This window comes from Pinus tabuliformis, chromosome 3_1, assembly GCF_031772625.1.
Source record: "Pinus tabuliformis cultivar Carrire ecotype Pingquan chromosome 3_1, CPIR1, whole genome shotgun sequence".
Classification (NCBI taxonomy): domain Eukaryota; kingdom Viridiplantae; phylum Streptophyta; class Pinopsida; order Pinales; family Pinaceae; genus Pinus; species Pinus tabuliformis.
Window position 1 is genome coordinate 740378739 of NC_142301.1, and position 13526 is coordinate 740392264.

Genomic DNA, 13526 nt, shown 5'->3' on the forward strand with positions numbered 1-13526 from the left:
ACTGCACCTTTAATACGCATGATATTCAGTTTATTTTCTGTTTTATGCTTTACGCATTAGGCCATCTTGCAGATGCCTATAAATACTTGCGTCTGCGTACGCTTATGTTAACTTTTTAGCTGCTGTAGTTTATGAACTTGTGAGAATTTTAGCACCTTTCTGAAATCTGTTTTTATAGAGCTGTTCCAGCACTTTTGACTATGTATTTCTGCATATGAAGTAATGAAAACAGTGTTGTTTTGAAGTTTTAAAGCATCTGAGTTTTCTGTGGGTTGTATGGATGGAGGGCCCCCGTTCATGACTGCCCTTGTATAAGTATTTCATGTTTATACTTCTGCAATTTCTTTATTTCACATACATCATTTCCTTTTCTTGAGTTATGTACAGCTTGATTTCTTTTCATTGCTGCAGCCTTTATTTTCACTGATCAGATTTGCTTCTTTGCAGGTTTTAACCCGGGATTGAGTGTGTTGTATTTGCTTTAATATCTAATGGTAGTTGCAGTTGTCTTATTCGTAATGCTGCCCTTTTTACTCTGTTTTCTAGATTAGTTTTTAGCTTAGTTTTACAAGTTGGATGCTAACTAATTTATGCTCTCTTTATCATGAATGGTTTATCTTTCAGAGAACAGAACACTAATTAATTGCAGCTTGTTTTTAAGTAGTCTTGGCTTGTGGCACTAATACTTTTTCCACTTGTTACACATAATCACATATGTAGGAAGCAGTATGATGGAAAAGGCTTAGTAGTGTTATAATTTGTCATTTAGAGTTTTTATCAATTCTTGGATTTGTCTTCAGCTACTTCCTAATTGTGTTTTACACAGTACTATGTGGTAGAAGCAGGGAGTTAGGAAGAGATAACCATTATCATCAGTGCTTGAAGTGATTTTCTTGTTTCTTTTATTTGCAGCAATATGAGTAGAGACTAATGCCATTAGAACGTGGTCATTTGCTTTCAAGTCATTTCAAGTTATTCATTTCTTTCAAGTTCTTTTCCTTTACAAATTCAGCAAGTAATTAGAAATCACCAATCACACACTTTCACTCATCTAGAACTCACTTTTCACACACTTGCACTCATCTGTCTATAATCATCACTCCATCTTAGGAAGATAAGTTAACCATAAACAACACCCCAAACGACAAAAGCTCTAAGAGGTTGCTTAAGTACATATAGTACACCTTCACTTCATCAGCTTACGAGCCCCGGGTTGACAATTAATGACATCAATTTAGGAACACTAAATTGACTAAACAAGCATATTCCAAGGTCTTTAAATACATTAGCAGATGCAATTGCTTCTCGAATGTTGGACAGACATTTATGATAAATCATGCAAGTAAATTTAAAAGCATTACATCACATATGTTAAACAAGATAAGCCGGTAATAGTGATATATTTATAGATAGGAGTGTGTCAAAAAATATACATCGTCTTCGATCATAGGTTGAAAAACACCTTATGATCGGCAAAAGTGATAAAGTACAAAAATTAAAAAATGTCACATGTGTCTACAAAGTGACTAGCCAATCACTGGTGGTGCTCCCTATACGACACCACTGCACGGGCTACCTTACGCAAAAATCTCCTAAACGGTCCAGGGACTGCGACTACATAGCGCTGAAGCCTGATAGGAATATCATTCATAGTAGTCTCAGGCATATCCGCCGTCAGACGCTCTAGATCATGCTCCAACTCAGCTAGTACCTCTGCAGCCGCGTCCTGTGGGGCCGGTACCGGTGCAGCTGGATGTCTCCTCTCAAAAGGCCGGAGGTTGGCTGGACGCTGTGGACCAACATCTGCATTTTGAAAATTTTTACTGTCAGTTTTGAGACGATATATATAAAAAACAAAAAAATACATAATTTAAAAACTTGTGAAAAATAAAGTACCTCTGTCGTCCCATTGTTCTCCCTGTGGAAGAACCATGTCCGGATCACCTCGAAAATCTACTCCGGCATACGGAAAGTCCTGGATCGAGAAAACCTGGTCCTCTAACCAGTGAAAATAACTATCAGAGAATCGAACAACTGCCGCGCCCTCGTCAGGATGCCGGGCCATCACCGCAACCCATCGTACCAGCTTTGGCTCCCGAGGACCCAAGATATCAACAGTGAGTTGCTGAGGGATCAGCATCGGAACTCTCTCTAAGGCAAATCTCACGACTAAAGGCCCATATCCAAAAGTTTTTAGTCGTCCGTTCTTTGCCTTAGTCAGTTGGCTCTTCATATTAGCCGACACAGCATCACACCAGTTGAAAATGGTGCCTTGGTAACAGCCAATTGCCATCCGCATTTGGGACCCGGAAGCAATGTGTAAAGCGGCTGCGCCGCAAATTCTGGTAACCGTGAAAGCTATAACTTTCAGTTCACGCAGAGAGATATGTTTAATTTCCACGCCTTTCGCATGGTGTGCATTGGGTGTGCACCAATCTTCCCGGAGACTAACAAGGGATTGGCCACCCGGCCTAGTCCCGGCTAGATTGAGTTGCTCGCCTCTATTTGGCAAGCCAGTAAGAAAGTATACATCGGAGGGCTCTATCTCGAGCTGGTGCCCTCCTATGTAAAAGCATTGCTCGTTCTATCTCTCAACCAGCCATTCTAAGAATCTTACCTGAGCCCTCATGCCAGGTATGGCCCAGTATTTATACAGCCCGCATGCTTTTAGGGCATCAATGGAAGGTTGATGTTCAATTGCAGCTAAATCAACGTCCTCATGCTCTCTTTCTCTCCAATCCAACATGGTGAGTGCCCTACACACCAAGAAACAATGATTAGAATTAATTTGGGGAAATTTGAATGGTTCTTTGTGAGGATTGGGGTTTCAAATTCCGCATTCCACGGAGGACGCACCCCGCGTTTACAACACAGGGCGTCCGGACGCAGCTGGCCTGAAGGTGGGCTGCGTCCCCCGACCATTTTCCTGTATAGGAAAAAGTCGGGGGACGCAGGTCACCCGAAGGGCACCTGCGTCCACCGAGGGGCGCATTTTGAAACCTAAACCCCCCCAAAAAACAAAACTAAAACCTAAAAATTAATTTTAATCGGATGAAATTGAAGAGTAGGATGTTGTAAAATACCTGGAAGAGACGGCGTTCGATTCTGACGGTCGGATTTTCCGCAGCGACCACGGGAAGTTTCTTGCCAAAAGCTCTTTTTTCAACCTCAACAGTCAAATGGTAAAAATGACATTGTAAAAAGTCTTTTTATAGGTTTTTTGGATGAATTTGTTCATTTTTCACCATGAAAGGATGTTTTTCGATGTATTTTTGCCTATCTTAAACAAGTATGAGTAATGTGTTGTTTTTGTGCAGGACAAAGGGACTTAGAGGGAAAATTGTCATTTTTCACGAACCAAAATATCAGAGTCATCTTTTAAGCCCTTTTCTGACTCCTAAAAAATGAAAAGATTGCCGAGCGTTTCTTTTACACTCGTTAAAACGGAATTAAAAGACGGTCCCCTTATAGCTCTTTTCTGACCGTAAAATCAGGAAAAGATTGTCGGGTTTTTGTCGTTTCAAACTCGATATGGAAATAAAACGACGTGTCCTCGATCGCTTTTTACTTTTCAGGTCAGTGACACTAATTATGAAAGTACTCCTTGGTCGCAAGATCAAGCGGTTCCCCCAGGTATTATTTTATACTTTTTCGGGCTTGAGGGACACAAATCTACGAAAAAGTTCAACTTGGAGTCTTCTTAAGTTTTTCAGACTCTCTAAAATTGAAAAACGCCGAGTTTCTCCTATACTGGGCTCGTTAAACATTTCACAGTAAAGGACCTGTTCAATTACAAACAGGAATGAACCACTCCTTCCTAGGGTTCGAATCAAAACTAGGTTGGACTCATCCGATGGATGAGCTTATAATCAAGCATATGTTATCCTCCTCAAGCTTGTTAAAAATAAAGAGGTACTTGCCAGAAATGGTGGGGGAAAAGAGAGAAGAATGAGCCTATTTGTTACCTTTTGTCTCAAAAGAAACTTTATTACCACTCTTGAACACGACACTTTTCATTTACCTAGGTTGGGAAATCCTTTACCTCACAGTTGATCAAACCACTTTGAAAGTCTTCAGCTGGGTTCCGGGGATTAACTTTGAGTTGTTTAGCACCAAGCCTCCTGTCGTGTCGTTATGTGTTCAAGAGGTCTGCAAGCAAAACTTTCATCTGCAAAATACTTGTCATCCATTTGACCATCCCTGAGTCAGTCTTTACAACAACATTTCTTCAACTTGAACAATGATTTCGTGTGGCGGGCTTGCCTGCAACGGGTCGCTTTCTATCGACATCAGCACATTATCTAGAGAGATGACTTAGAAATCGTCAGTACCTTGAAGTCTGCATGCATCAATGGCAGGTTTCTCGCCTTTGACGTCAGTTTTCATCGATCAAAGGGTTCCATGAAATGTTCAACATCAACTCATTCATTCACATCTCATGGATTGTACTGGGTACTTTGAGAACCATTGACATTACTAGTGGTCTCTCTCACGCTTGTTAACAGTTTACATCATTGACTGGTAATCAAGTGGTTTCTACCATGTTCGACATCAACTCATTTATTCGCATGGCTAGAATCGTACCAATTCGAGAAGTAGAAATGAAGACCCTGGATCTAGTTTCCACCATCCAGGCTGCGAGGAGTTTTGTATTCATTATCTAAGTAGACTAATCATAAACATATGGCTGCGCCCATACTGTGTCTACAAAAGTCTATGATTATGATGTACTGCAAGATCATTCCTGTATCAGAGTAGTTAGTCTGTTAGTTAAAGTTTTAATCTGAGTACGGGAATGCCTACCTCAGTGATGATATAATCTTATACATGTATTTTGTGTTGAAAATTGCAGGTTCTGACCAGGCTCTCCACGAGATAATCCTTGAAATGATAAAGCGCTTCACCCTTCCTAGATAATACAAAACCCTAATCTATTTCAGGCTTCGCACTTTAGGGGGCAATCTGTTACACTAAAAAATGTCACCATGACTATTTACAGTTAGGATGACTCTATCAACAGTCATGCTTCCCTCTTATGCAAGTCTTATGCCTCTGCTCTCCATGTCAAACTCCAAAAAGAGAGAAAGTCTTTCTAAATGTATTTATCTCTGGGGACGCAGGTTCTCTCAACCTTACCTGCGGGGACGCACCCAATGTTCACAAAAGCTGCATCTTTGGACGCTCTGTATGTAAAGGTGCAGGTGCGTCCCCCTGAAAAGGTTAAAATGCGCAAGTTTCATCTTTAAAAAGTCACTTGTGGTCATTTCTAGAGCATTCTAGAAGGTTGTTCGACGTGTATTGAGCGCCTCTAGATGGTTCATGCACTCCTACCAAAGAGGAACTTATCCCATCAATAGGGGAGCTATCCCATCCAAAGAGGGGATTATCCCATTGATGGTGGACCTGATTAACTTCCTCTTGAGCACTATAAATACAGACATTGGGCCAGAAGGAGGGGAGGTTGAAAGCTATACATTTCTAAGGGTAAATGCTGCAGGAATTAGGACTCCCATTTATAAGCTTGTGAGGAGAGATTGCCATCTTTGCTTGTTCTATTTGGAAGTGGGTGAGCTTTGTCAAAGTAAAGGAGCACTCTTGATGGACCCTGGGAGGGACTTGCACAACACCAAGGCTCAGGTTGTATTTATTCCTTTTGTTACCTATTAATGCAAATGAGTCCATTCTTCTCAATAACTTGTTATTTATGAGTTCTTTCATGTACTCCTTGGTCTACGTGTTGAATATGTTTTATTCTATGAGATTATCAAGTGCTATTTAATCGTTTGATTGTTAGTGTATGCAGGTTTCAAAGTGAAGGAGGAGCTCATCCGGATCAGCGGAGCTGGACTGCTACAACAGCGTTGGATTACAGGTAGGATCTAAACACTTGATTTCCCGTATAGTAAATACATGTTTAGAGAAGGATTGCTCTTGTTTGTCTTGTTTGTCACTAGAGAGTCTTAGGCTCCTAGGGAGGTTAGTTGTGTCCGCACAATCGACTCTTTCCGCCTGACACCTGCATAGACCTAGTATCAACGGATTGTAACTAAAGACATTTGGAGAAAACCCCTTCCCAAGCAAAGTCCTCAGGAGGTGGTAAGCCTCTTCAATTTTGCCCACTCTGCAAAGACCCATCATAAGATTATTGACAGTTCGTACTGCAGGGAGAAAATTTACCTCCAACATGTCTTCAAAGACGTCCAATGCAGCCTCCAGGTTCCCTTCCTTTAACAAAGCTTTCAAAAGCGCCTTGTACGTATACTTATAAGGATGATTTCCTTTCTGAGTAATCTCTTTCATAAATTTCAAGGCACTGTCCAACTTTCCCAACCTGATGCAACCAGTTAAAAGTAATTTGTAAGTCAAAGCGTTTGGGGATGCCCCAAAATGATGCATCTCTTGTAGAATAGCCTCAACAGTTTCAAAATTTACATTACTGGACCTCAGAAAAGAATTTAAAAGATTGTTGTATGCATGTACAGTATGTTGACATCCAGAACATGGCATAAGTTTCAGATGCTCTAAACCTTCTTCCACTATTCTGGCCTGGGCACACCCGGCTACTACTGTCCAAGAAGTTGTAACGGCAGGGTTGGTTCCAATTTGTTCTTTTTCTATTGCCCCCTGATTCTGAGGCCGTTCCTCGCCCATTAAAAGTGCATCTGAATGAGCTAGCTTGTTAACAGACATATTTGTTTTCTGAATGGCAGTCATCACCACTGGAGGCATCGCAGCAGTGATTGAATTCCCCACTTCTTTCGATATAGTTCCTAACATTTTATGCCTGGGTGTTCCAAACATAACCGTACTTTTCGAGTTGTTTTCGTTTCGTTTGCAGGCCATAGCTTTTCTACTGACCGTCTGAAACTGGGTCCTCAAATAGCTATTCATTCTTGGTCTTGGCCTCTAGCCATATCTAATGGGTCGACTGGCTGCCAATATAATATGTGCATCATACATAACTGTCCCAACATGCCTATTACCAGTATTTATTCATTAAAAAAACAGGATAGAGAATCTTATTAACGGCAGCCATCCACTTAGACCAATTTAATTTGTCTGAAATATGCTAAGCCCCTTTGATGGAATGCGTTAATTCTATTTGATAACAGAAAGAAACCAACTCCAAGATGTCAAAAAAATGACTTTTTTACAAGGAACTCTGCACCTACCCAGGTTTGCATACAGCATTACCATTTTCTTTCACATTACATACCCAGATAGTTAATCTTGTTTGCAGTCTGTATGTACTTCCTAGCCACATGATATCTCCATCATTGCAGCATATCAAATATTTAAAATTGCTTCAGCTACTGACCTGGATGCCTTGATTTGGGCAGCTCTGGTTGCAATCCAGCTTCTACCACCAAACATGGTAAAATATGTATAGCCATTGCCTTGATAGCGAAGATTTATCTGCACAGAGCTGCCCACTAGGGATTGCAACTCCAACAGAACGAAATGTGCAACATTCAACCGAATGCAAATATTTGTAATCCCAAACTGTCAACGCCAGACTGTGGCCTCCCTCCCCACCAAGGGAAATCAGACACATTCAAATTTGAGTTTCAGAACGATTAAGCGGAAAACCACACGAAAGATGCTCAGATATTGCAATTTGTTCGAGTAAAAGCGATCTTGGGGGTTTTGCGTTTTAGGACAGGCAGATAAGTGTGCCCTTTTTCTAAGGTTTTTAATTATAATGTTGATGTGAAAAAACATCAGGAAACTAAATCCCTACACCAAGAAAACTATGACGTACATCTCAGGAAGTACTGATAAAGAGAAATGCAGCTCTTATTTTGTTGGAGGTTAGTAAAGTAATTGTTTATATATCTAGGGGAGAGTTTGTATCCAGATCCATTTGAAGAGTGTTTAACAGCTAAGTTAGGAGGAGCAGAGATCATTTTTCAAAAGTAAATATATTTATAATCGAGTATTGTGAAAATTTTATAATTAAAAAATATATATTTAAAAATTACTATAATAAAAATTTATTTAAAATATTTATTTGATTTAGTTTAGATTAAAAATCAATCGTTATTTAAAATATTTATTTGATTTAGTTTAGATTAAAAATCAATCGTTATTGTTTTTTTTAAAGGTTAATTTTTGTAAATGATATGTCAAGTTCATAAGGTAAGATTTTGAGTAATACTTTGCGTTAGTAAAAAAATAAAAATGTTATTTTTAAAACCAGTAAAAGTTTAAGAAATTTTTTATAAATAAATTTTTTTGTCAAAATTTTTTATTAATTTGTCAAAAAATTACATCGTAGTAATTTTATAGTCAAAAATCCTCTAGCCTCATTCTGATCAAACTTGTTGGCTAGGAGGTACTCATAAAAAGATGAAGACAAAAGTAAGATAGAACTGTAGGATTTCATGCATGCTACTCACAGTAGACAAAATTGACCCAAGACCCAAAAGCAACTAGACATCATCCCTGGCATTCAATATTCCATAGATCTATAGCATTATATCCATCTCTTAGCGGTTGAGGTTGGCAAAATGTTTCATGCACATGTGCTTCCATGTGCGCTAGACATCCCTCCAAGCGATCTTGCCTATCTTGTATCTGTTTATGCCCATGTCGAAGAGAAACCAACCTATCCATCATGTGCCACTAGTTATGTTGCAAATCATTTATGAAGATTATGAGTTCATTACGGTCGTCATGTCAATCCCGAGCTAATTGCTCAACCAACAGAGTAACCTAACACAACTGAACTTCAATAAAATCAAGTGGGGGAGGGAGGTCCACTCTGCCTGGAGAACTAGCATGTTGGTTAACCTCCCCACCAATGTCTCGTTGATCCACTGAGTGCACTGCTCCCATGCCTCGAGGGCCAGCACCCCTAAGAGCATGTCCTCTTTTTCGTTGCATCTCCTGTCGAGATCCTCTTTCTAATAGAATACCTATCAAAAAATGAAGCAAGAAATTCTCAATTGGATTTTGCCTTGATTAAATTGAGAAAATTTGAATTTCCACATTAGTAGACAACTTAGATGTAGTTAACTTGTGTGACATGGCTTGTGTCACCCAGTTTATTCAGTAAATTCGAGTTGGAGGAGTTAGAGTTCAATCAAGCAAGTGTGATTGCTAATTTATAGCAATCAAGGTCAGTTAACTCATGTTGTTTTCAATAAAACTAGTTCCAACTTTTGGAGGAACTAGTGGAAGGTCAGTTGTGCAGTGGGACTTCAATCAAACTCAATGATCATCCAGTTAACAGATCAATTGGCCCAAAATAGCTAGTGCATGCAGAATTCAAGCTCCCCGGGCTTGGTGGAGATTCCAAGGCAGTGTAACATCAGTTGTAGACTAGTCTTGAGTGTACAAGTATTGCATGCAGTCAAATGATCAGCCTAAGGAATTACGCAATCCATTCTAGAGATATTCATAAATAATAGGGGCCTAATTTTTCAAGGAACAATTCAAGGAAATGGGAGCTCAAGCCCACAAATGCAAAGGTAGGCCTTGGGAGTTGGTTGGTTCAGCCTAGAACTTCCCCAAACGCCCACCAATCTTCTTCAGTAAGGGTTTCCTACACAGCTTAAATCAACCATCAGTAAAGAGAGAAAAAATGATGCTAGATTTCAGAAAACAATGGAGATACCTGCCATTACTTCAGAAACTCTAACACCATTCAAACCCTAGTAAGTGAACAAGATACCTGTGCTCACAATACTCTAAAAATAAGCTGTTATTAATGGCTGAAAAATAAAATATGCAGAAAATTAAACATCTCACAACACTTCCAGAGAGTAACACCAGTAAGATTTGAACCCCAAAGTCTTCTTTTATTAACCAGAAAACAGATTACAAGAGAGCTTCTTCAGCACAAGACTCGCAGATCGAATGATCTGAAAATGACCCCTAGCACCCTACTTAAAGGAAATGATCCCACCGGCTAGTTCGAGTGATCCATGTCGAAATGATCTCGACTGTCGATGAGGATCAAGACATCTCTTAATCTCATCCGTCAAAATTGTTATTTCATTCTAAAAAAGAAACTTTGCATGCATTCACTCAAAATATTATTATTTTATTATTTTTTGGGTTTTGATTTATTTATATTTTATATATATATTATTATATATATATATATATATATATATATATATATATATATATATATATATATATATATATATATATATATATATTAAATGGATCCTCGAACTTAGCCTTTGGAAACATCACCTAGGACCTAGGACTCGTGAGGGGAACTAAAACATTTTCTAACCCTCAAGACACTTTACATCATGACTTTTACAATTTTACATCTTAAGGGAGGAAAACCCCTTTAACATAGACCCTCACAAATCACCCAGTTTCTGCGACACAACTATAATCTAGCAGATTAACACACTAGGATTATCTTAAAATTCTAATGACAAAATCCATCCCGGCTTTGGGGTCAGGCTGAAGGAAAACTCTGCCAATCATGGATCGGTGAGACGAAAAACCTTCCGGACGTAGATTACCATTAGAAAGTTAGGTCCACCTAGGCAATTTACATACACGACTCATATCTGCTAAGATTATTTACAATTCATACATGCAGACTGGGTTCACAATCAAAATGATTAAGCTGCTGATGACTGCAGGATGGCACAGACACGTCGATCAGGTGCTACCCCTTTTTGCAAAGAAAAAGGGGGTGTACTGCATGGGTAGTTGACCGGTAGTGTTCAACATAAGGTATGGTTCAAAGGTGGTGGATGGAATAAGCTCAAGAAAGAAACTCAGACTAAGGACAAGGGAGAATCTAATAAGACAAAGAAGATCGCACTCTTCAAAAGACCTATCAGAGGTACTTGTGGCCTACGGTTTAAGGAATAAGCAATGATAATGGCTTACAAAGGCACATAAGAGCAAGAAAATGCTAATGTGAAATAGATATGATCAACAAAGGAGCCACAAGCCTTCATTAAACCCTTAGTTGAAGCCTTAATGCTAAACTAGGGGTTCCTAGAGAAAAATTGCCTTGAGTTTGTGACGTCAGCCTTAGGAAGCCTATTCCAACCGTGGAAAAGGCTAGATTTTGATGCAATTAGTTTCAACCCATAGGAAACACCTCACAACAAGCCAATGACTTAGCCGTAGTTGAATTTGGCCCCATTTCCTAGCCCTAGCGGCTTGCCTTGAAGGGTCGAAATTGTGGAAAAGGAAAAAATGAAGTTTAGAAGAACATTTGATGTCGTTTGATCATCTATGTGGAGGCCAATGGCTATTTCTAGGGTGATGGAGTCTAAGGGATATCTACTATGGAGATATCAAACCCTAGAAGGGAATAAGTGAAAAACCCTATTTACCACCTTATGAGGGGATAAAATCAAGAGGAAATCTCACTAGGAGGTCCTCAAGGGATGTTCAACATTCTTTAATTAAAGCATACAATACTTCACCAAAATTTCAGAGAAAGATATTCAATTTAACAAGATATTCAACAATAAAAATACACAAGATATGCATGAACAAATCCTCTATTATCCAACAATGATGTCTCCACAACAATAGCTAGTCTCCAATAGCAAAACTATCCACAAAGATCACATCTCCACAAGAATACAAGGCTGCAACAAATCTGTCAAAATCCTCTATGGAGGCTGAAATAGTCCACAAGTGATGATGAAACGAAAAGAATTAGGTGACCTCTATTTATAAGTGGTCTACCTCATCTAACTATAGCCTATGAAGCCCCTAAACAAGTTTGATGATGACTAAACATAGAATAATCTTTGGGTTACAAGCCAAACCACTAGCTCAATGTGAAATTATGCCAAAAAGACCCACAGGTGTGAGCCATAAGCCTTTAAATGATGACGTCATGCCCTTTAGGGCTTCAAAGGACATGTGATAATCAATATAAGGCTAAAAATGTTTCTATATGCCAGGATCATCCATCACCTCGGGAGTGTCCCTCAAATTGTAATATCCCTACTAATTATTTTTGCTAAGTTCCAAATTTTTGCAAGTTTGGTGATGGAGAAAATTTTTGGCATAAAAACTTAGGAAAAAGTGGGTGAGAAGGCACCTCTTAATTTTTGAAGAGAAAAGAGGCTACAAACATTAGGAAAATGGAAAATTAATTGGATGGTGGAATGTGGGAACGACCTCAAGGAGGGAATTTGAACCCCTTAAGGAAATTTGATGCGGAGGAAAGAGACAAGAAGGGAGGTTGAATGGGAGGGCCCACAATGAGAGAGAAGGGCAACAATAATAAATAGAAGAGAGAAACATCATTTTGGGGCTGTTTGTCAATTTGAAAATTGAACCATTGTGGGAGTCTCTAGCTTGTTCTGCATGTAGCTTGGGTGTTATTGAGGAAATTCACATAATTTGGGAAGGCAACTTATTTGCATGCTAGATTCTGGGAATTTGGGAGTGATTTCTCCTGGAATTTTGCTGGAGACTTGTGCTGGTTTGCAGGTCAAAACTTTGGCAATTCTACAGGCTGAATGTTTGCCATTTGGATTTGCGTAGAGGCTCTTTGGCTGGGCTTGCGCAAGCCTTGGAGGAGCTGAGCTGGGGTGGTGTGAAGGCAATGGAGTTGGAGCTAATTTTCAATGAAGTTTTAATTGTGAGTTTTGGGGTGATTTTAGGAATATTTGGCACGTATTTTGCAGAGCAATTTCCAAAGGTGCGAATTTCTAGGTAGTGGAGGAACACACACTTCTTGAGGGGTCCCAGGGTTGGTTGGAAAGAGCCCAAACCCTTTCTGGGTTTTTGTGGGTCTGTTGAGAGGAGGCTACAACTGAATTTGTGGAATTTTTTGAGCATTCTAGAGGTCCAAAACACTTATTCCTTTCCAGCTAGTAGCAACAGAAAAACCAACAACATGGCAGAGTTCATGTGGGGAGATTTGCTAACACCTTGAGCCATTGTTGACACCTGGGTTTTGCCTCAAGCTTGTAGTAGCAAGACCAGGTTCCTCTACTCTTATTGTTGTAATCAATTTTACCAATAGTAATACAATGGCTCATAAGTTTGCTCATATTTTCAGCATTTAATGTTTCTGGTGGTGCATTTCTAAATTTTGTAGCTGTAGCTAGTTCATTGCTTTTGCTATTTACTATATTTTCCTATAGGGAATATTACAGTCGTATCAGAGCATGTTCTTGGCCAATGTGGGAGAAAATAATGCCACCTAGATATCAAGGCATAATGTTTCAGAGAGGCCGAGGTAGGGGAAGAGGTAGACATGGTAGAGAACGAGTGCTTGACCCCTTTTCAAACAATGAGTTGGATAACACTAGGGAATGAATGGAGAACAAAAGGGGTAACAAGTGGCCAAGATAAGGGGGTCAAAAACAAGTTATGAACGAGTTGTTGAGGGTGAAACAACAGATGTTAAGGCAGGGCCAACTTGTGATGGACATGATGCAGCAGATGATGGGCCTACAAGCGCAAAACCAACAAGGGAAAGACCATAATGGAGATGGGCATTCCAGAGCAAGAGGTGGAATCCACACACATGAGTGTGCATATCAGCAGCCCTACACTTCCATGCATGGCCA

The 13526-nt window shown here is 39.5% G+C and overlaps 1 protein-coding gene across 1 annotated transcript in view; it reads right to left on the reverse strand.

Annotated features, from left to right (window-relative positions):
* LOC149189475 (uncharacterized) overlaps positions 1-6843 on the reverse strand; it is a 30276-nt gene extending 23433 nt beyond the window's left edge. The window contains exon 1 of the mRNA XM_089410245.1: positions 6017-6843. Within this exon, the coding sequence (XP_089266371.1) occupies positions 6017-6843 (827 nt within the window). The remainder of the gene's footprint in view (positions 1-6016) is intronic.
* Positions 6844-13526: the final 6683 nt, after the last annotated feature.